This window comes from Patagioenas fasciata, chromosome 15 (genome assembly GCF_037038585.1).
Source record: "Patagioenas fasciata isolate bPatFas1 chromosome 15, bPatFas1.hap1, whole genome shotgun sequence".
In the NCBI taxonomy this organism is placed as follows: Eukaryota; Metazoa; Chordata; class Aves; order Columbiformes; family Columbidae; genus Patagioenas; species Patagioenas fasciata.
This window is the reverse complement of record NC_092534.1, coordinates 3,262,601-3,285,215: the sequence shown is the minus strand read 5'-3', so window position 1 is coordinate 3,285,215 and position 22,615 is coordinate 3,262,601. Positions and strand designations below refer to the sequence as shown.

General features: G+C 42.1%; 1 protein-coding gene across 4 annotated transcripts in view; it reads right to left on the bottom strand.

Moving 5' to 3' along the window:
• Positions 1-1,561: 1,561 nt before the first annotated feature.
• MYH11 (myosin heavy chain 11) overlaps positions 1,562-22,615 on the bottom strand; it is a 57,131-nt gene continuing 36,077 nt past the window's right edge. For 3 of the 4 annotated variants that reach the window (XM_065850553.2, XM_065850555.2, XM_065850554.2), the window contains 29 exons: positions 22,329-22,502; positions 21,958-22,131; positions 21,359-21,473; positions 20,278-20,471; positions 19,997-20,118; positions 19,811-19,880; positions 19,506-19,666; positions 18,587-18,695; positions 17,569-17,700; positions 17,102-17,308; positions 16,573-16,710; positions 15,834-15,957; positions 15,215-15,386; positions 14,417-14,629; positions 14,123-14,267; positions 13,828-14,034; positions 12,656-12,760; positions 12,402-12,554; positions 11,727-11,975; positions 11,254-11,466; positions 10,335-10,547; positions 9,524-9,685; positions 8,763-8,891; positions 8,156-8,244; positions 7,799-7,922; positions 7,442-7,650; positions 6,779-6,887; positions 6,041-6,213; positions 1,562-2,275 (listed from right to left, as the gene is read on the bottom strand). In XM_065850553.2, coding sequence (XP_065706625.1) covers positions 2,137-2,275; positions 6,041-6,213; positions 6,779-6,887; positions 7,442-7,650; positions 7,799-7,922; positions 8,156-8,244; positions 8,763-8,891; positions 9,524-9,685; positions 10,335-10,547; positions 11,254-11,466; positions 11,727-11,975; positions 12,402-12,554; positions 12,656-12,760; positions 13,828-14,034; positions 14,123-14,267; positions 14,417-14,629; positions 15,215-15,386; positions 15,834-15,957; positions 16,573-16,710; positions 17,102-17,308; positions 17,569-17,700; positions 18,587-18,695; positions 19,506-19,666; positions 19,811-19,880; positions 19,997-20,118; positions 20,278-20,471; positions 21,359-21,473; positions 21,958-22,131; positions 22,329-22,502 — 4,524 coding nt within the window. In that variant the 3' untranslated portion in view covers positions 1,562-2,136. Of the gene's footprint in view, positions 2,276-4,905; positions 4,938-6,040; positions 6,214-6,778; positions 6,888-7,441; positions 7,651-7,798; positions 7,923-8,155; positions 8,245-8,762; positions 8,892-9,523; positions 9,686-10,334; positions 10,548-11,253; positions 11,467-11,726; positions 11,976-12,401; positions 12,555-12,655; positions 12,761-13,827; positions 14,035-14,122; positions 14,268-14,416; positions 14,630-15,214; positions 15,387-15,833; positions 15,958-16,572; positions 16,711-17,101; positions 17,309-17,568; positions 17,701-18,586; positions 18,696-19,505; positions 19,667-19,810; positions 19,881-19,996; positions 20,119-20,277; positions 20,472-21,358; positions 21,474-21,957; positions 22,132-22,328; positions 22,503-22,615 lie in introns of all 4 variants that reach the window. The other variant, XM_065850556.2, reaches the window with a different exon arrangement.

Genomic DNA, 22,615 nt, shown 5'->3' with positions numbered 1-22,615 from the left:
CTTGTACTGGCACATGGACTGTGGTTCAGTGGACAGTCAGCCTGGAGGGACCAGTCAAGAACAAGTCGTATTTTCCTTACCCTGCCATAGTTTGCCTGCTTGGTGAGCAAGGTGGTCTGCAGTCAGGTTGAGACACAGCATTGAGATAATTAATGTAACTACAGATATAATCAGACCGGGGTGGATATGCTGTTGGGAACTGTCAAAATAATTTAGTCTAGAAGAGTCACCCCTGTAATGGTACAGAGGAACTTTTTTTGGGAGAGGAGCTTTAGTTTGGCCACTGTTGTGTAAAGATGCTTTCTGTGGTGTTACTAAAGGAACTCTGACTCCGTATTTTGTCACAAGCTTTGCAGAACAGGGACTGGAACCTGAGTTTCTGAAGTGATAGGGCAGTGCTCTAGCCATCCAACCCACCTCTAGCATTGTGCATGCAAATTTTCCAGATGAATTCCTTTTAGAAAGACCCCAGGTTCAGTTTGCTGATTCTGCTCCAAGTGTTGGTGCTTAGACTGTTCTATATGAAGTCTGACTCCTCGGTCTCCTGGTTCCCACACGCCGCCTGTTTAACATCCAGCTCTGAGCAGAGCCGGGCTGCTCAGACGATCAAGCAATGAAAAGGTCTCACCTGACAGCTCTTACTGCCCCCCACCCCCTCCTTCCCGCAGCTTTTCATTTTAATTCTTATTGAAGCTCTTCCTTTAATCTTCCATGGGCAGAGATTTGGTCCCCGATTCTGCTAGTTAAATATCTGAAAAGTCTGAATCTCCAGTTCACGATCTCTGTGCCTTCTGGAACAATGCTCAGATTTAGAAGACGATTGCATTAGCTGTCAGGCTGGATGTTTTTGCATGACTTGCTCTCCCGGTAGTCACACTGCTTAAGGTTCACTTGCTGTACAGTCTAAGACATGGAGTAAGGTCTGTGCACTCCATGTAGAGTCATTTTAGCCCTGGCTTTGCTGTGTGTGGCTCTCTGCTGCCCCAGTGTGAGCACAGAGCTGCTGTCTGAGAGTGCTGGAGCTGCATGGATTGGTCCTGGTAGCTCGCAGGGGTGAGCTGCGGTCCTGCTGGAGCGCTCCACAAATATAAAGCGTCTGCGTGCTGATTCCCTGCTGCAGAACAGCTTGGCTTGGATCACTGTGTTCAGTGTGGGCGGCTGTTTCTCATTGTTTTCAGCCTACTTTAAAGGCTTTAGTTGGAAATATCAGTGCACACAGACAGATGCTCAGGGCCCTACCTGCTTCCCAGGTGCTGCACGTGTCCTGCAGCGCCTGTGTCACAGCTCTCAGCCCTTGGGGACATCCTGGGGCACCTCAGTGACCACCGTGCATCCCTGAGGTAACCAAACCTGGCCCAAGTACTTTGTTCAGCTCCATGTATGTACTTTGTTGCTCCTTCAAAAGCAATTGCTTAGGAGAAAATCAGGTTTTTGTTCTCACGATTACAGGACAACCTTTTCTAAAAGGTATTTGAGTTGTAAAGCAGCTCTTCTGTGTCCCCCATTCCCTTCGAGCATGTGATATTGCACCCAAGTGACACCTGTACACAGAATACTGGAGTAGTTTTTATAGCCTTTTATTGGTGTGTAAGCACATCCATGGTGCATATAAAACTGTAACAGTTGACTTAATTTGAACAAATGATTTTTTAATTTTTCTGTAAGTGATTAAAAAGGCATTTCCACTTTGTGAATGGTGCATCAGGGGTGTAATAACCAGACAAAAAAACCTATATTAATCGAATACTCAAGACAAAATGAAAGTTTAAGAAAAAGATTAACTGACCAATGCCTTTTTTTTTTTTTTTTTTTCTCCTGTAACAGTCTCACAAATCCTGTGTAAACTACAGTTCACTGGGATTTAAATAATCTGAGCTACTAGAACTCACTTTCTGGAAGATTCTCAAAGTGAATTACTCTGAGTATTCAAAACCACCCACCTTTTCAGATACACTCCATGGTAAAATAAGTATTGGAGTAGTTTTAACGTCAGTCTATATGTTGGAGACAAGGCAGTTGTGCTTTTATCATTGTCAGAGGAGTGGATGTATGTGACCTTGACACTAAGAATAGACTTATACAGTGCTAAATACCGTCCTCCCTCCCCTTGCTGCAGTGCAATTTTTTTAAGCGTGTTTATTCACTGGCTTTTGTTCCATTGAAATCTCCATCTCTTGCATCCATTTCTTCATCACCTCCTTCTGTTGCGTTCTCAATTACTCTTCTGCCTCCAGATCTACGGGGCGCGGTAAAAGACGCTGGCTCGTTCCCCCTCCTGCAGGAAGAGAGAGAAAGTAATAAAATCAGTTGTTAGGTCACTTGCCATCCTCACAAAGAAGCAGAGAGTACCTGTGGGGCTGTGGTTTTTAAATGCAGAATAGCCAAGAGCTGTGAGCCTCTCGTACAACCTTCTGTTCTGTAGTGCTTTGTGGGCAGATTGAGGCTCCCGGTTGTTTGGAACTGGGGTGAGATTCCTGTTCTTGTGCTTAAAGTTCTCTGCTAAACGGTCTTATCTGCCGCAACCCTCCCTACTCTTTATTTCGCTGTTTTCCCCTGTGGGGACTGCAACATCTCCCTCCCATCCCCATGTATTTCCCAGCCACAGCCCCAGTCAGGGACACTTTGGTCCTCAAAGTTAATTTTTGGGGAGGTGCAAGCAAGTGAGAAGACACATCTGTCTCTTCTTGGCCTCCATTGTGTCTGAGCTACAAAACCCTTAAGTTTTGTAACATGGCCTCTCACTTGCCCCTCGTTAAGCAAACCTTTGTAAAGGCTTGAGACCATAGACATAAGCAACAGAACAAATACATGATCACTGAACGTTGTGCCAAAATTACTAATTTGATGTTAAATACATCCGACTATGCACTTTTAAGTACAGCAATCATGCGTAAATATTTAAAGGCTTGTCTTGTCCTTGCGAAAGACTAAGCTGATTTTGTCCTTTCTGAAGGAGCTGTTTAAATCCAAAGCTCAATCTTCCACAGGAGGGAAGTGGGTAGGAACATTGGCTGGACTAACTTATTTCAGGGGCACAAATTTGTGTTTCCAAGGTGGAAATGTGATGTAGTCTGTTTTCCACACTTCTGCCCTTAAAGTTTCGTGTGCGTGTGCAATTAGCTGGATAATAAAGCTTCATTTCAGCTCTGCAGTTAGTAAACCCTTGTTCTGGTGCCAATAGCATGTGTTGAATACAAGGATATGTCATTGCTACCCTGGCGCGTGCTTGGCAGAGTCTTAACAGCACTGTCTGCTGTTTTGTGCTAGCAGATCACAGAATCACAGAATGGACTGGGTTGGAAAAGACCTCAGAGCTCATCCAGTCCAACCCTTGGTCCAACTCCAGTCCATTGACCAGATCATGGCACTCAGTGCCATGGCCAATCTCAGTTTACAAACCTCCAGGGCCAGTGAGTCCAGCACCTCCCTGGGCAGCCATTCCAATGCTGACCACTCTCTCTGCACAGAATTGCTTTCTAATCTCCAGCCTAATATATTTGTTATTGCTGTGTAACATGAAAGTTAGGTCAGTAAATTCATCACTTCTTGTCAAGAAAGATCTCGATCTTCATCAGGAATTGCTCTTCACCCCCTTGGACTCGTGCTTTCTGGACTCTCACTCCTGAGTCCCTTCTCCCGTAACTCTTTATGCTGCAGTAATTCATTGAAGTGCTATAAGAGAACATGAGGCTGGCGGGGAGTAACAGCCAGAGCCCAACCAAACTGTGCAGGACAGTTTTGGCTACAGAGGAGTGAACTCTGTCACGCACTAACCACTTACTAACATCAACTGTTGCAACATGCATAAACTTAATACTTGATAAACTCATATAGGCCCTGCGGATAAACACTTTCTGTTTATATCTGTACCTCTTAAACGGGTTTATGGATTTGATAATATCCATGTGGTCATTTGCATTAGCACCTTAGAATAATGCATGTAGTTGAGACAAGCCCTAAGTGTTAGTGTTTGCTTAGCATCTCTGTGTTTGATCTACCTTTGAACAAGTGCTTGAATAACAGTCCCATGGGAAATACTAGGCTGACTAAAAGGCATATGCAAGGACAAGACACCATCTTTAAATATTTGTGTGTTCGCACCAAAATCCAGCGTATGTAAAATAGAAGATACACAAATATTACAAGGCAGTAGCTCTTTAATTGTGGGGGTTTTTTTAATTCCTATCTCCAGACAATGTGATACAGTATAATGCTTGTGCTAGGTGACAGTGTCAATATTAATTTCTGTGGCTGTGCTCTGTGTTTTAATAACAGTAACATTTGCTCTAAAAGCCGAAGTAATAGCTCCTTGTAAGCAATACAGGCACAGAGTGTGGGGTAATGAAAGGTAAGATTTTAGCTTTTGTCTGTGATTGTGTGATCTAAGTGTGATAAATCACATGCAAATAAGATATTCCTGAATCTCAGGTGAGTTAGATGGGATCTTACCTTAGGGTCAGGTTTACAATATGCATTAAAAATACTGTGAAATTCTAATGGCATGCTGTGACACTTCATTAGTCCTTTTAATCAATTTTACTAATCAATGGTGTATTTCATTTGAAAAAAAAAATTGATCTTTGTGTCTGTGCACGAAGATGAGGTGTAAAAAGAGACAATATTCATGCAGAAAAAGTCAGAGTACTTTATTAGGTACTCTGTTGGTAGACCTTGTGAGAATCGGTAAGTCTACATCAGTACGTAACCTACTTGTAAGAAAGACGTATCACTGGACAGCTGATGGTAGCTAGATTATTGTAATATTTGTCTCTTTTGATAAAACAGATTAATGCCAAGATATCCAAGCCTTCACAGTTTGCAGAAACCTCACATAATTTTTACTTGGACCAAAGAAAATAGAAATTTGTACAGCACAAGCGAGCTGCAAAGTTGAAGGCATGGTACCTGCTTAGTCATGCGAAGGTTCCTGTGTCCCTCTGAAACAGAGATAGAGAGTCCCGGGCAGTTATACTAAGCACATTGTCATGATCAGGGGTAGGTAGATTACTTTTAAATAATTAAACCAAGTACATTACAGCCAATTACATTACATTTAGATAAAACAAAAAATGAGCCTTATGCTATTCTATGTGCAAAGGGCTGGACACAGCCACTGCTTGGTAAAGCAGGCAGGAGCACACGGCAGCCAAGCTGGTGCTGATGGAAGAGGCCACCGCGTCCTTCATTCCTCACTATGGAGTACATCCCCATTGGAAGGTTCGTGCACGTTACTGGTAAACACACTGGCAAAACACACGCTTCAAGAACACAACCAGGCAGGTGCTTTACTTTCATCTGAAATGGTTTTAGGTAGGAAGCAAAGTTGTACGGTGCATTTCCTTATAATTCAATTCAACCTCCTTGTTTCAGTGAGCTGGTGTTTCCAAATGCAGTGTGTGCAGGAGAGCTGAAGTGTGTAGTGACTGATCACAGCTTGATCTCTTTCCCAGTCAGCTTTAACAAGAAAGCACAAAGGGACATTTTGATCTTTTCCTTGGTCTCATGATACTGAATCCCTTTGTGGTGAAGTCCAAGGAGACTTTTGGATAAAAGTCATATAATGTGCTTTGCCTTTTGCTACCTATGATGTTGCCTAAGACTGTTTACAGTCATTGTGTGTGAGTTTTGAGTGTGTGGAAGTGTGAAAAGCACAAGCATTTCTACCCTTTTGTGACTGCTTCTGTACAAATAGATACAGCCATCATATAAACAGTGTTTTCAAAAGCCACCAAGCCTAATTCTGTTCCTGTTTAAGCCAACAGAAGTTTTGATTAGAAAAAGAGTAAGGCCTGTGCCATGTTATCACAGTTCACCTCACAGCTGAAATCCTGAGACTGCTGTGGTCTACAAAACGCTTCTCACCTACTGACTTTGGCCTGTTGTTGTATCTGCCAAGCTCATATAAGGAGTGAGTAACTTTGCAGCATTATCAGTGTCTGTTCTTTACTTGGACATTTTTTTTTTTAATTTCTCAAGTTTTGTGCCAAATTTCCAGGCTGTCAGTGAGTGGGAATGGTTGTCCCAAACCAGGGCACTCTACCTGAGCTTGCTCTTCAGTGCTGTGACCTCCCGGCCCAGCGCTTCGTTACTCTCGGTAGCTTCATCCAGCTCTCTCTGCAGCTTCCTGCGGTTGGCGTTGATCCGCTGAGACTCTTCCTCAGCCTCCTCCAGCTGCCTTTTCAGTTGCTTGAGTCGTAGGTTGCCCTTCTCGGCCTAAAGGGAAATTTTAGAGTAATGCTTTAATTCAAAACAGATCTAATAGCTTCATGTTCTTTATTTTACTTTTCTACTTCTCTTGAGAGTTTTCCTGAAACATGACCTGAATCAAAGGTAGAAGCTTAAAATCTAAAAAATGTAAAAGTAACTTTGCTTTGTGGGAGTTCATTTTGCTGATAGTTAATGTATTCAGACACCGCCTTGTTGTTTCTTTTGCTTCACGGTCCTACATCCCTGCTTTTCTGGCTTACAGGCTGGTGTGCATGAGGTAAAGCTAAAATGATAAAATAAAACGTGTTTGTCATCTCTATTTATATACCAATAAGGATGTTGTGCACAGTCCTATATAGGACTGTGCATCAGGCTGTTGCAGCTGGCCGACTGACATAGACTGGTGCTTTGGCACTGTTCTGTCTCTTAGCAAAGGGCTGTGTAGATATCCAGGCAGACAGTCTGCTTTCTAGAGGGCTATTTCTTTGAGGCAGAACGTTGAATCTCCCTTAGGGTAAAACCTGAAGGTGCCTGTGCCACAGACCGAAACCCTCCTGGCGCAGCCCGATACCTGGTCTTTGTACTGCTCCGCTTGCTTTCTCTCATCCTCCACCTGTAGCAGTGCGTCCTTCAGCTTCTTGTCCTTCTGGCGCAACGTCTTGGCTGCAGCCTGCTTCTCTCTGCAAAGGACAGCGCAGCATTTGGTGGTGTGGAAGGCCTGTGGTCCTCACCTGCCTCAGGCATGGTGTGTGAAACGGGCACCAAGGACCCATGTGTTAAAGGCCTTACTGAGTTTAACAGATGAATTCTAAGCAAAACTGAAAGGTCATGTTCTTCTGATCAAAACAATTGTGTGTTTGCTGCACGCTAGGGGTGCTCCAGGAGATCTGTTCTGAAACACAAGGTGATTTCCTCAAGCAATAATCCTACGAATGGCACAATGTGTTCTGGCGGTTTCCCTGGCAGGGTCTAGGGCCATTACTCTGAAGTGCGGGGGAGCAGGTCCTTGCCCTTGATACCAGCAAAACTTTTCAGCAATAAACTTGTTCTGAATCAGAGCATGTAACAACTCATTACTGGCCATATGTCTAAGAAATGTTAAGTAAAGGAGAGTTTACCAAGCCTTAATGGCACTGAGAGCTGGATTACACAAATCCAGTATGCCTTCATTTGCTTTCTGTCTCGTTAACTGGAACAATAAATGGAAGAGCTGTGCCCTCTGGGAACCCCCTACCTGGCTTCCTGTTCCAATTGCTCTTCAAGAGAAGCAATTTTGGCCTCCAGAGCAGCAATGGTAGCTTTGAATTTGTTCTTCACAGCTCCCTCCATCTCCTGCAGTTTACTCTTCAGCTCCTTGTTCTGCCTCTCCAGTTGCTGCCGAGCATTTTCGTTCTTCTGTGCGGCTGCACGCTCTGTTGCCAGCTCATTGTTCAGCTGCTCTGCCTGCAAGGGGGAGAATATGGACACCGTCAGGAGTGTTGGCATGCTTTCTGAGAAATGACAGGCGACAGTTCTTCAAATATTTGTTCAGAACCACGAGCAGCTTTGGCTGCTACAAACAGAGCATGACAGGTACTGAAAGGTGCTCTACCTGCTGCACCGCTTTCCTCATGCGATCACCCATTGCATCTATGTTGCTTTGCTCCTCTTCTAGCTCTTCCTCCAGCTGGGCAATTCTTGCCTCCAGGCGCCGTTTCTCATCCTGAAGGCTTGTCCTGTAAGTTTGAATTTAGTAAGGGTGTTGTTATGGCTGTGACCACTTGAATGTGTTTGAAACTATTATCAACTGTCAATAACTTATAAAGAAAAGAGAACTAGATATTTCAATGAGACTAGTCATATGTGTGTGCATCTTATGTCATCGAGACCAGATGGCTATTGGGAGAGGAACGTATGCAGCATTCAGCAGCATATTTACAGCCTTGTGAGTAATCCAGACTATTTCTACCTTCCAGAAGTAGCGCTTGCCAGTGCCTCTGCCATCTCTTCTTTCTCCAGATCCGCTTGTTTGCGAGCTCTCTCTGCAGCAGCCAGATCCTAGGAGAAGAGGAAAAGGCAGCATAGTAAAGAAATGAGCAAGTAAGTGTTCAGACAGTTATAGCATGATATGCAGGATTAGTAATTTTCTAAAGCTGGTATAAGATGTCATATTGTAAATCCTACAGAAGCACTATGAAATGTACTTTATGCAGCTGTCAGCTTGTTTCTATTTTATTGGTTTTAGTCACAAGATTGCCATTTAATACACGTAGGAATAATAGCACTAACAAGACTTCAGGAATTTATAGCTATTGCAAACGCTTTGTGTTGGATCATACAGTTTATTTGCTGTTAAGCCTGGTGAACTGTGCCTTCCTCCAAGGTGAATTTATTCAGATTAATCTGGCTGTGCGCCGATGTAGATCCAACAACTTTAGTGAGCACGTGGAGCTTGTCACAAGTGCTGCTTATAGCTTTCTGTCCCTGATAGCTATTCTATTATTTCACTGCAGTTCTGGTTTGCTACTGAAGGTCCTGTGTGGTCTGCTTCATACTGCTCTAAGTTCCCACTTTACCTCTTGAAGCTGGATGAGTTCTGCTTCCAGGCCCTTTGCTTTCTTCTCATTTTCTCTGGCTGTGGCAAATATTTCTTCTCTGGCAGCCCGTGCATCATCCAGCTCTCGTTGGTAGTCCTTCATCTGAGCCTTGTTGGAAAGAGTAACAGAGATTTATTTTTGTCTGACTTTATTACAATTTCAGTAGAAAGAAATTTGGACAGAATAGAACAAATGCACATTTACATAGTTATGATGCCTGCTTAAGTTATTTTCTGGAGAGATGAGCTAGCACATGTTGGACAGGTCTGAAATGCTACCCCAAGAAGAGCAACGCTTCCACTTGCACACTGTGGCTTTTGTAATGCTTATTGTCTTTATTTCCTCTGAATATTTCAGTGCATGTGCAGTCTTAATAATTGAAGCCCTGTAATAGAATTTTATCCTGTTCTTCTTTCTTTACATGGGAATCTACATTTTCCTTCATGTGGGTAAGTCAAGAGCAGATAAGTGTTGACCAGAGAATTTTTGAATCTCTCTGCAATGATGAAATTTAAGATTTTTGTGGTTTGCTGTGTGCAGTTTTCTGTTGTTGTTCAAACAGAGCATTACACTACACAAACTTGAATCTGGGAGTCTCATGAAAACTCTCTCTTTAACCCATCATCTGTAAAAGGCATCAAGTCCACAGATGTCAACAACTTTCATATTGTAACTGTATGAAAGTCAGTAGTGAGAATTATATATATATACATATATATATTTTTTGTTGGGTTATATACCTGTAATTTGCGAAGTTGTTTGATGGCTTCTTCACGACCTTTGTTAGCGGAATCCACTTGGCTTTCTAGATCCTTAACATCCATCTCCAGCTTCTTTTTGGCTGCAGCTGCCAGGGCACGTTGCTTCCGCTCGTCTTCCAGTTCCGTTTCATGTTCGTGGAGCTGATCATTAAAGAAAGCAAATGAAGTTTAGGAAGGTCCTTGAGCACTCTTAAACACTCCATGTGTGTCTGAATAATGGCTACAGCCCCATATATGTATTAATTGTGATTTCCCTAGCAGCTCAATTGTTGGACAAAATGGAAATCTATTTTAAGATTCTTGAAAGGTGTCAACAATTCGGGTTCTGTAGTCATGGAAATCTGTGTATTGCAAATGATGCTGGCAGCAGCTGTGCTGTGCAAACAGGCTGTGTCCCGTCAGCTGTCATTTCCAGTGCTTTTGGAGCCATTCAGTGCACCTTGAGAAGGCAGATCTATTAGACTCTGTTGTTTTAAACTTGCACTGAGAATATAGGCAACGTCCTTCTGTGGCAGAAATAACAACTCATGTTTTGTACTATATTGGTTATAGTGTTAAATTTCTACATCTCTCAGCAATTGTGCACCTGCTACTGAAATGGGGAAAAAAAAACCTGTTATGCTGTTTTGAGCCTTTTTTAATACAATAACCTACTCATTTATTTGCCAAGTGCAAGGCAATATAATGTTTTCTTCTCATTATAGTAAGGTACTTTTAATAATGGCATGAGGCTGGGGTCTTTCACTTGGTGTTGTTAGGTGTTTGCAAAGGCAAAAATAGGGAATGGTACCTGTTTAAGGAGTTGTCTTTTCTTCTCCTCGTTCTGTTCATCTCTGGCCTGTAAATCTCTTTCAAACTGGACTTTCATGGCCTGCATGTTAACCTCCAGCCTGAGCTTGGCGTCTTCCGCAGCCTGGAGCTCATCCTCTAGCTCTTCTAATTGGGTCTTCATCTCTTCTACTTGCTGTTCCAGGGTCCGTTTGGATTTTTCCAATTCGTGGACCTTTCAAGCAATGAGAATTTAATAGACTTGTTAGAAGAAATAAGAGTCATTCTCGTTAAACACAGTCTACCTGCAGTATGGGCCACATTTCAGAATATCAGCTGTGGACAATGAGTGAACTAATTTGCAATGAAAGTGGTAAATTAGCGTTTTTTTTGCACACTTTGCCAACCTGTCTTAAAATAAGCTGAGATTCTCTTTGTCACAAACTTTCGATTTTAATCTAGTCAAGTATCATAATTCATTTAGTATTAGAAGGAACATTATCATATCACTGTAATAAAATAAGTGATTGGCAATGTATCAGTGGGAATTTGCTGCAGCTACACAAGTGAATGTTAGGTTGGTGGCAAAGTCAAACACAACTAATAAAATCAGATTTGCAGAATTTTCAACTTCAAAGCTGCTTAATAAACTAGTAAATTACTTAGAATCTCTTTAATGTTTTTTTCAGTATTAGAAATGAATAAGAATTTTCTTCATGCCTGAAGTTATGTTAAAAATAAAGACGGCTTTCAGTTATTTTGCCAAGTCTCTTGAAAGTTTGAGCCCAAATGGAATAAACTTTGAATTCTGCATGAAATGTCTGATCTCACTGGATGGCTTTGTGTGCTGCAGAGAATTTCCCACACTGAAAACAATGATCTGTTTGTTAGCTGCTATTTTAAGTTATTTTTGTGGAAATTGTTCGAAGCCCAAAACTTACGTTCTTGCCAACATCATCTTTGGAGCTGACAAGATCTTCCATTTCAGCTTTCAACATTTTGTTCATTCTCTCCAGTTCTTCTTTGGCTTCCAAAGCCTCTTCAAGTGCTCGGGCCAGCGACAAAGCCTTTGTCTCCTTTTCTCTAGCTTCAGCTTCTGCTCTGTCCCTTTCATCTGCGTATTTGGAAGAGATGTTTTTCTCCTCAGCTAGCATCTGTGGAAAGATAGTGTTAATGCAGAAAGTCATTGATAACAGGGTTTTCCTGTTGCAACTGTCTTGTCAGCTGTTAATGGCAGAGTAAAATCTCTGTGGTTTTGGTAGGTGTGTATAAACACAAAATTAACCAGTATATCTCGAATTAAATCTTAGTTTATCTTTTGTGCCTGCTTTATCTTTCACTGAAGCGGTGCAGTCTCTTTGAGTTCTGGAGCAGTTAGGTGATAACACAGCAAGGGAGAATCTTAAGTCCATACCTGATCAAACTTCTTCTGTTTCTTCTCCAGGTTGGAGACCAGCTGACGCTGGTTGTCCAAGTCCACCACCAGGTCATCCAGCTCCTGCTGGAGCCTGTTCTTGGTTTTTTCCAGTTTGTCGTAAGAAGCAGCCTTTTCCTCAAACTGTTGTGTGAGACTTTCAATTTCCTTCTGAAGTTTCTTTTTGCCTTCTTCCATGACTTCTATTGTGCTGGTAAATTCCTGTAGCTTCTTCTTGGAGTCAGAGAGCTGAAATTTGAATACAGAGGACAAATCTTTATAGCAGTGACAACAAGCTGGGCAGAGAAGATGGCCAGGAGACAGCCAAGACCCAGAAGTCTTACCTAATTTGACCCATGTGAAGCTAGTAACTGGTTACCCATCACCCAGCCTTCAGAAAATGAGGCAGACCCAGTATGGACATACAGGCCTAGTGTGCAAGGCTGTCTTGGGAGCCACCTTGCATTCATACCCATCCTAGAGATGGTGATTTAAAGAAAGGGAGACTGCTGGCTCCATTGTGGAGCTTCACTGATGCCATCTGGGCCACCAGCACTGGTTCCCTGAATGTCTGGGTCCACATGCTGTGCCAGGATGGTTCTACAGATCTGAAATCTCTGGCATTACTGACAAAACTGAGTGATGGAGCTGGTGATTTAGCTGTGGCACTGATACCTGTATTGTCAGTGTTGAAATGTGTCTCTCCAGATTTTGTTTTGCTTCTACTTCTTCATCCAACTGCTCCTGCAAGCTGTTCTTCTCATCCTCCAACTGCCGAAGCTTGGTAGACACATTGAGCTTCTGCCGTGTTTCTTCCTGAAGCAGCTCCTGCAGTCACCACATCAATCAGCAATACAGTCATTAGCTCAGGTCTTTTTATAGTGCATTCATAAATATCATAGATGAGCTGTTACTGCATGAAAATTTACCTGTGTATCTTGTAGCTGAGATCCTAAGGTTGCAACGTCTTTGGTCAATTTGATTGTCTTGCTTTCCGCTTCATTGAGCAAACCAGTAACGTTTTCAACTTCAACCTGTGAGACACCACAGTGAATAAACTCGGTTATTTTGCACAACTTCAAAATCTTCCCCCAAACTTTAGTTTGCTTTAGATTGAAATCTTAACACTGAACAGGATGTGAATCTTCTCCTATGCTTCTGGGTCACCTTAAGCACCAGCAGTGTTTCTAGCTTAATTCACGATTTTGCCACAATTTTTCTGGACTGTATGTGGGATTTAAGTCTTGTGGAACAAAATCCTACACACAAACTCTACAGCGTCTGCACGTGTCGTCTTTGTGACTGGTCGTATTAAGACCACCAAGGTCTAAAGCCATTTTTGTCTACCTTAGTATTTTTTGATTATATAACAAAACCTACTCATATTTATAAGGCAATACTGGTATATTCTTTTCAATGAATTGCAAAGGAGAACAGGGATTTCTGTGGGTTTTGCTTCCTTTTCCCAAGTTTGACAGAAATGGATGCATTTTTATTGTATTTCCTTATTTATCCGCTAACTTAAAATAATAAAGGAAAGCTCACTGCTGCTATGAATGAAGTTGTAACAGTAATCTTGATTAGTATTGTTGGATATTGAACATCTACCAGAGAACTGTTTTAAATTATCTTTAGTTATTTCTTATTAGACCCTAACTCATAGATGAGTAAGCGTTCTCATTTTGTTGTTATTTTTCTAAGCACCTTGTGTGTTCAATAGCTATCTAATCCATTTCCAGAAGCCACTTTCCTATCAATGTTCCCCACTATCCAAAAATGAATTAACAGAAAAAAACCTCTGTAAAAGGTGCAGCACAATGACTGAACCAGCGGTGGCATTACGGCATCACTGACTGCAATGTGTACAGAGGGACAATGAGACTAAGAGCTCTTGTTTCTGTGAGACAGAGTGGTTGTAATTGTTGAATTGTGTGGTAACCAAAGTAGGAGTTTGAGGTAGGAGCACTACAGATGACCAAAAAACGGGCATTTCAGCTGAAGCTGACAGGGCCAGGGTTCCTCTCGATTTACCCTTACAGAACAGTTTAACCTGGCTCCTCAAGCCTGAGGTGACACAGCAAAAAGTCAAGCTCCTTCCTACCTGTAACTTATGAACTTTTTCATTGAGTTCTGTCCGAATACGCTCCCCATCTGTGTATTTGGACTGTAACTCCTGCAGCTGCACTTCCAGCTTCTTCTTTTTGTGCTCCACATCTTGTTTGGCCTGGCTCAGGCTCCTGACTTCATTAGCCAGATCAGAGTTTTCTTTCTCCAGTGTCTGTTTGGTCTTATCCAAGTTTGCTTTAGCCTACGAGCATGAAGAGGAGAAAGATGGTCTATAAAATGAAGCCGTGTTGTCTGGTGGATAGTTTCCAATCAAAGGGATTTCTGTTTACCCGTTTGAATTGCTCCAGCTGCTCTGTTAGCTCTTCCACAGCCTGAGTGTGCTTTTGCCTCATCTCCTGGACCTGGGCTTCATGAGTGCGAGTCTCCTCCTCCAGAGCTCTCTTCAGCACTGTGACCTCCTGTTCACGCTTTGCTCTGGAAGGGAACACACAGAAATGGAGCAGAAGCAGAGAAGGGTGTTCCAGTCACTGCGAAAACAGCACTACTGCACATTTATAACACTAGACAGCATTGTACTGAGCTTGGTGACATCAATTTTTGGCCTGTGTGCTACGTCTCCATACCTGAGCTCCTGCTGGGTGGCTGTGGTATCCAGAGTATCCTCCAGCTCTGTCTTCAGAGCCTCGAGCTCTTCACCTAGGTCTCTCTTTTGTTTTTCTGCTTTGTTTCTTGCAGCTCTCTCAGACTCCAAGTCTTCCTGGAGATCAGAGATGTGAGCTTCCAATTCACGGATCTTCTTGAGGGCATTGTTCTTCTGACTAGTTTCATCTTCAAGCCTAAAAAGAGAGTATTTCATCTGATACGTTAAAAAAAATAATCATTTCACTTTGGGGAAATTGGTATAGAGAGAACAAAAGTTTCTAGGATCTGTGCAAGAAAAGCACTAAAGAAAGAGGGAGGACTGATACGAAACAGATCTAGCAGCTGTACTTTATCACTGAATATATACAGAAAATCCACTCAGACTCTGAATGGATCAATGTCAGACTCTGAAATAATTTCTGCCTTTTGCCTATGAAGTCTGTTGTCACACTTCATTCTTCACTTGAAAGCACTGCCAGTGCTACTGGGAAGCGGAGTTCACATTGATATCTGGAGGTAAGATTATGTGTCTATGGGCAAAAACCAGTATAACTTTTCTCAAATTTGGAAAATGAGGAAAGCACGCAGGGAGGATGTAACGGAGAGATGAGATCCATGGCTGCAGAATCTCAGTGACTGGGAAGGGCAGACGCACTCAGGATCGTAGTATCATTTTGGTTGGAAAAGACCCTTAAGATCATCGAGTCCAACCATAACCTGACTCTAACACATGTTCCAGCCTGGGTTTTTAGCCCGTGCACAGATTCAGGAGGGAATACCTGGCCAGAGCAGCCTGCAGCTCTTCCTCCTTCTTGGCCAGTTGCGCCTTCAGCTCTGCAATTTGTGCCTGGAGCTCGGCAATTTGCTCGTGTAAATCACTCGACTCCCCTTCCAACTTCCTCTTCACTTTCTCCAGTTCTTGTCTGCTCTTCTCTTCCTTCTTCAGCCGCACTGAAAAAGTCGGGATTTTGGTCATGGGAGTGTGTTAGTGCACAGAGTCCTTAATCTGACCTTGAGTGTGGGCAAAAACATGTGCTGACCTCCAGTGAGGCCATACATTTAACTATAAATCATTGCACTTCTGAAGCAACACGCAATACCTTACATCATCACATATCTCTAGCCACCTCAGAGAATAATTTATCTTTCTCCAGAGTAAGTATTAATTTTTTTTCCCAATTTTCTCTGCTCTTTTATATATATATATATATTCTTTATTTCTTTATTTCTTTCAAAAAGCTATCTATGGTTTGTGCATCCTAGGATTTTGGTGATTCTCACACACAAAATGGTTTCACCATAAGAAATTTGGAAAGTTGCCCGCAAAGTTCTCTTCAGATTATGTTTTGTTTTGTGCCAGGGCAAAAAACTGACATAAACCGCTTTTGTTCACGTTACCTTCAAGTTCTGAAATCATAGATTCATGTTTGTTTTTCAGCTTTGTAAGATTTTTGGCTTTTTCTTCCTCTTCTGCGAGATTTGTTGTTAGATCGCTTATTCTTTCCTCAAGGAGTTTTCTTTCCTTAAGAAAAATAAAATACCTCACTGTTAACAAATGTGTCTGTCATTGGTGATCATGAAGCAACTGTTTGCCAACTAAAAATGTCCAAGATACTGTCTTTTTATCCTGTATTTCTTGAGGTTGCAGTGATAGGTTTTGTGTGTTACGGAGGAGCCAAGGAGTGGTGTACGAATTCCATATTCTCTAACCTGCTGCTATGAGAATCTTGTACTCACTCTAGTGGCTGGTGAGTACAGGGCCCCGTTCAGCGGAGCATCCCTGTCACTAAGTGCTGGAGTATGGGCTTACTTCCAGTTTTAATTGTGAAGTTTGATTGAAACTAGTTGAAAACCAAGAGAATTATTTACTCTGCTTCAGGCCAAGATGATGTGTCTACCACTGATTGTGCTTGACCGCTGTGGGTATTTTGCTTGAAGGTATTGTTACCACAACTGACCTCGAAACCATTAGTTTTACACAGTTTTGAATTGTTTAAATGAGCATGGAAAAATTATCAGAAACTTGTTTAATAGTTTGGACCAATAGTCTGGTGAATCTGTGCACCCATGAGACTATATAGTCAAGAGTATTCCTGGTGTTCTAGCAGAAGAAAGAAAATAGCCCCCCAATGCTTACCTTGGTGAGCTTGTTATTCTGATCTTCCATTATGAGAATATCATCTTCCATTTTCTTTATCTTGCCATCTGCTGTTACTTTTTCAAGCTGCAGTTTCTGCCTTGCAGCCTCCTCTTCTTCCAGCTGTTCCTCAAGGTCCTTTGAGGGGAAAAAGAAACCCACAAAACATGAGTTTTGGAAATAAAAGTCTGCTTAGATTATAGGAAAAGCTTAATGTTTGTCACTGTATGCGGGGCATGTTGTAGGCTTTGTTAGTTTTACTAAGAACTAGACAACCTGTAATGGTTGGTGATTTAGAAAGATTTGTTAATAATTTTTTAGAAAAAAGCTTATTTAAAACTGAGATGGAGGAGAGGAGAGCTGTGGAGGAAAGAGCATCCATTGATTGTTCTGACTTGAGTGGCACATACACCTATTGTAAGCAGGGCTGTGCAGCAAGCCCTGTCACACAAGCTGAGGTTAGCCAGTCTACACTTTTCCTCTATGAGGTACACATTATTGTCTGTGTTTGTCACTTCTGCCTCCTTACCAGCATTTGTTGTTGCATCTTTTTCTTTTCTGCTTGCAGCTGCTGGCTGCGCTCCTCCTCTTCCTCAATTCTGGCTTCCATCTCGTGCAGAATCTCTTCCAGCTCTTGTTTCTTAGCAGCTAAACGGACTCTCATCTCCTCCGCTTCAGCATACAGTTCTGTTTCGGCCTGAAGTTGTTCCTGAAGTTGGTTCTTCTCTTCGCAAAGCTGTGCAAATACAACAGGTAGGAAGTTAAGACCTGGATTGTGAGTTGTCCCCAGTCCCAGTGCCCTGGCAGGCAGCTCTGCCCCAGGCTCTGGTGTGAACATGGGGCCTCTGCTGAAGTAACCGGGTGTTTGTCTGCACTGAACTTTGGTTCTGGACCATTAATGTGGGTCAAATAGAAAAAGACACGTCTATTGTAATTGCTTCTAGAAATGGTGAAGGAATGGCTAGCATTTCCCCGTGGCTCAGAGCTGGAAATCACCTGTGCGTGTTTCTGTTCCAGCTCCTTCAATTCACTCTCTGCTTTTTGTTGTCTTTCCTTGGTTTTTTGTAGTTCTTCATCCTTGGCCTGCATTTCTTCCTCTTGGCGGGTGACTTGCAGCAGTGGTTTCACCTGAAAAGAAGAAGGTTGTTGAACAATGTTTCCGGTCATGATTTATGTTCCTGAGCGTGGTATTTTGAGGTGCCGGGCTGCCTGGCACAGACGGCAGCGCTTCTGCTGTCACTCAGGTACTGCGCAAATCCCGTCCAGCCAAGCTGGATTTAAGTCTTTAACCCAGTAAACCTCAGCAGTCTTGCTCTTGACCAACCCTGTGTTAATTCTCAGAGCCTTGTGAGCACCTCTGCCTCCAAAAGTGCCGCTTTTTGAATGGCTCCAAGCCTGTTTTTGTCCATTGGTGATGTGCAAAAGCTACATGTGCTGCATGGGGACACGATGTGCACAGCAGGTGTGTGGTGCTGCCTGTTGCTGGTTGCAAGAGGAGGTTGTTTTCTACACAAGTAGGAACAGTTTTCTGAATCCAAACTTAAGGCTGTTCTTGAAAAAAGAGCCAGGCCTCTTCAATAGGAAAATAATTTGCTTGAGTGCCCAGCTGGAAGATGTTTAGTGTCCCAGTTAGAGAGCTCCTGAGCTATGCAGTGCCCCATAGATACATAACTCTGTATGTTCACCAAATTCTGTTCTACTCTGTCTTCTCATTATCCATCTCTGTGAATTTATGTCATTTTTGACAATTAAAAATAGTCTGAAAACATGCAAAATCTTTTATGAATCTCTGCTTGTTTTCTTCTCAAGCTGGAACTATCTTTAACGTTAATGGCATCATATACCTATCCAGAGCATCTCTAACACAAGATTTTGGGAAGCTGATGAGCCTCTTGCCATCAGCTGCAATGGACTTTGGAGGAAGGCGTGTGCCTGACATGATGTGCCGCAGTGTCTTGTGCATTTAATTCCTTTTGGAAAGCTGAGGAGGGATTCACCGATAGCAGTCACTCACTTTAGTGAACAGTCTCCACCATTGCCAGTTCCTCAGCTTCAGGTAAGCAGCACAATTTCTTTGGATAACCTTCATTGCAGTCAGCTGTTGCTGTCTCTTGGCAAAGGCTCTGTGATTAAAAACATAAAGCAAACGGGTTCAGTCTGAGAATACAAAGGTGTCTGCAAGACGCACACATTAAGCAAAGAAACTCTGGCATGAGAGTCTGATTAACCACATGATTTGAGAAGTCTGGAACAAATTATTTTGTCACTTAAACAGTGCCTGTGCTTTCTAGAGGAAAAGTGGTAACAGCTTAGCTTTCTCGTATATTATTTAGTCTTGGTTTTTGGCTGTTTGCATGCCATAGTTAGGTGCAAACCACAAAGCATAGGTCCAGTTCTGGATCTGAACATTTTTCCAGAGTACATGGGCACTTGGAACTTGCATTGATCATCTTTCTTGAAACCTATTATATTTACATTTCTTTGCTTTAGCACTTAGCGTGCAGAAAAAAGGGAATTATTAATAGTTCTGTGCACATTAATGGAGATCACACTAGGTGATCAGGGCTTCATGTGCAAACTTTATAAGAAATTATTTTCTGTTTTGCAAATGCCAGTGGTGCTACTTGTAACAGCGCACAAGACTGCAGTTGTAGGCTTGAATGCCCCTTCTCCCGCTTGTACAAACACGTTTAAATGAGGGGTCATTGCCTCAGACAACTTGCTGTACAGAGGGTGTAAGGAGCCTCACAATGTAATTACTTCCCTGTAATTATACTAATAAGACTCTTTCAGGCAGGAAGCGAGTCCTTCATTGGACACAAGTTTGGTTCTAATGCAGTACAAAGATAATAATAAAATGTCTTAACATCTTCAGTTTGTTATACAGAGAATGAAAGGCTGCAGAAGGCATTCTCGTTAGTACATATTCTTACTTTCTTGCTAGGTAGCCTCGGCACTGAGCCTGGAAGGCAATGATAATGTCTGTGATCTTCAGGTCTCTCTCTTCTTCCAGGTGAGCCAGAACACCAGTTCTGAAGAAGATTTTACTCTGTCCAATTCTGTACAAGTTGGGATCAAGTTCTAATGCTTTGATCTGGAGGAAAACAGGGATATTTGTTAACTCCAGTGCTGAGATATAGGTTATTAAAAATTCCTTCTCATTTGTCTTTATTCTCAACTGCTTTTATATAAGAACTATAGACCTAATTATCAAGAGGATCAAAAATGCTTTCCTCACCATCAGTATGCAAGCCTGCTTCCCATCCATGAATCCTTTAGGAATAGCATTTGCAGCAAGAATTTCATATCTGTGGAAAGATGTGGATGTTATGGAGGTTGAAACGCACCAAATTATTTTGTCCAGACAAATGTGTCTTACACCACAAGTAAACCCAGAGTTAGGACCAAGTTGACGGATTCCTACCTCTGACGGAACTCCTGGAAGACAATCCTGTTGGGGAATCCCTGCCGGCAGATACGAATACCTTCCAAGACACCATTGCAGCGCAACTGCTCCAGCACTAAGTGGGCATCAAGTTTGCCAGCCTGAAAAGGGAACAGAAAGTAACTTTAGCACAGTAGGAATGTACAAAAATGTTACCAGCTGCATATCTATGTTTGAAGACATAATTCAGCTCCGCAATGTGCTGCAGCTCAACATGAATGATATGCCAGGAGTCCGAAAATTGAGCATTTGAAATTTACCCTTTTTTCATGATTTGGAATGATGCAGCGGACAAAGTTGGGGTTGGTATTCCTCAAGGTGGTCATCAGTTTGGTCAGCTGCTCCTTATAGAGTTGTCCGACAGTACGGAACATGCCTTTCTTGGTTTTTGAAGCACTAGGGAGTGAGCTTTCAGTCATCTTGGCCATCTGGTCCAGCCCAACTATACGGTCCACTGAAATAGAAAAGTGTGAATGGAACTACTTAGATAAACTGTCCTCGCTTCACATGACACTTGTCACCAGCATTGTTAAACTGCAGCTTCCCAGAGAGCACCAATATCCTTTTGATGCAGTAGAAGCAAAAAGTACTAGAAGAGCCTTCTGGGTAAACAGTCTACTTCTGTCAAACATGAAAATAAGGATCTTTGTGAACTAGTGATTGAATACACTGAATATATTTTCTTTGCTCTAAAAAGGACAGTCCTGCAAAATATCCAGCTGGTAGGCTGGTGCCAGAACCAGGAACAACACGGCCTCTTGACTTCCATCTGTTATCAGTGGTTCTCAAAGTCCAGCTAGTAATGTCCCTCGGTTATTTGATAATTCAGATGCACCTTGCTGGTGTTTCCATGCACATTTATATGTGTGTATTAAATACTTACATTGTAGCATATGTGTTACAGATCCATGTAAACTTTTTAAAAACAAAGTGGTTTATATGCATACAGACATTCTTCTGTTGGAGTTTAGTTGTGATTATACATCACTAGAGGGAACCGTGCAGGGCTTCTGGGAGAGGGGTGTGTGAGGTAAGTCATTTGCAAACCCTAGCAATAACCTGTATTAAATGAGGTCTACAGTATCACATTTTCAGCAACAATATAACAGTGTAATGAATAATTTCTATTCTGTTGTTGAATAGTATTACGGAAATTTTTTGATCGTGCTTTAAACTATCTAATGATGGTTTCCACATATATGTCTTTAGAACACATTATTATTGTTTCTTAGTTCAGTGCTTATCATTTTCACAAGGAACAGCAAGGAACAGCTGTCAGACACTTCTGGTAGAAGTATGTCCCTTTAAACCACATTACTAGTTTAGAGCTGGGATTCATACCATCTTTCCAAAGGTCTGCTACGAATTTGTCTGAAGACTGGTTCAGCAGAGAAGTCACGTTGTCGTTTAGCGGATCCATGTTCTTTGTTAGCCAGGCAGATGCGTTGTAGGTAACCTGCAGGAAACAGTGCTACGTCAAAAATCTGTACTTGATTAAGATATCTAGAATGTTCAAGAACACAGGGCACTGTATTAGCACAAAATCGTACAAATAATAATAATGTGAAAAACTTTCTGTGTTTGAGAGCTGACTTGAGTATTTGTTCTTACATATTCTAGCAGCTGAAAAACTTTTTGCAGACATATCCATGGCAAGGCACCTGCCCTGCCTTTAAAAATCTGCTTGTTAGAAAGGAATCTGAATTACTTGGATTTATTCAGTGACCCTGGTGCTGGTTTATTGTGTTTTCACGTGAGCTTAGCACAGCCATTTATGTCTTGCAAATCTTTTTTCATATGTAATTAAAACATTTAATATATACATTATATGGTTAAAGCCATCCCTTATCAATGTGTGTACCAGGCAGGTTTTTTTTTTACCCCTTAGGCATCAAAGAATCAAAGTTCTGTAAGTCAGAATAGTTTAATCTGTTCAGTACCTTTCCTGCATAGTGCATTATACAGAATTCGGTTTTATCCTTGAGTTGCTTGCTCTTCTGGAATTTGGGATGGTTGCCTTGTTCTTGAATGAGTTTCTCCACAAAGGATGTGTCAGTAGCTTTGGGGAACCAGCACTCTTCATCCAGCAGAGCCAGGACACCGGGAGGGTTGGTCTGCAATGGAACCGACATTGGATCAGTATCATCACAGGCAGAATGCAAGGAAGAGCAGCACCTTCTTTATCCCCGACATTACAAATCCTCCCAGGCAACAAAGGAGCCAAAATCACTTTAACCCCTCTCTTGTACTGATCCGTAACGGACCCTGATGCAACCGATGTCGTATCCCACCTATAGAGACAGAATCTTACTGGTCTTTCAATCAGCTCAATGCAGGGTTGCAGGTCAAGGCCAAAGTCAATGAAGTTCCATTCAATGCCCTCTCGCTGGTATTCCTCTTGCTCCAGTATAAACATGGTGTGGTTGAAAAGCTGCTGAAGTTTCTCATTAGTGTAATTGATGCACAGCTGCTCAAAGGAGTTGACCTGTGAAGAGGAGAAAAAGTGAATTCCTAACATGAAAAAGAGACCTTCCAAAGAGAACTTCCATGACAAAATGAAATTAGCTATCATCTATTTCTTTTTACATGTTACAATAA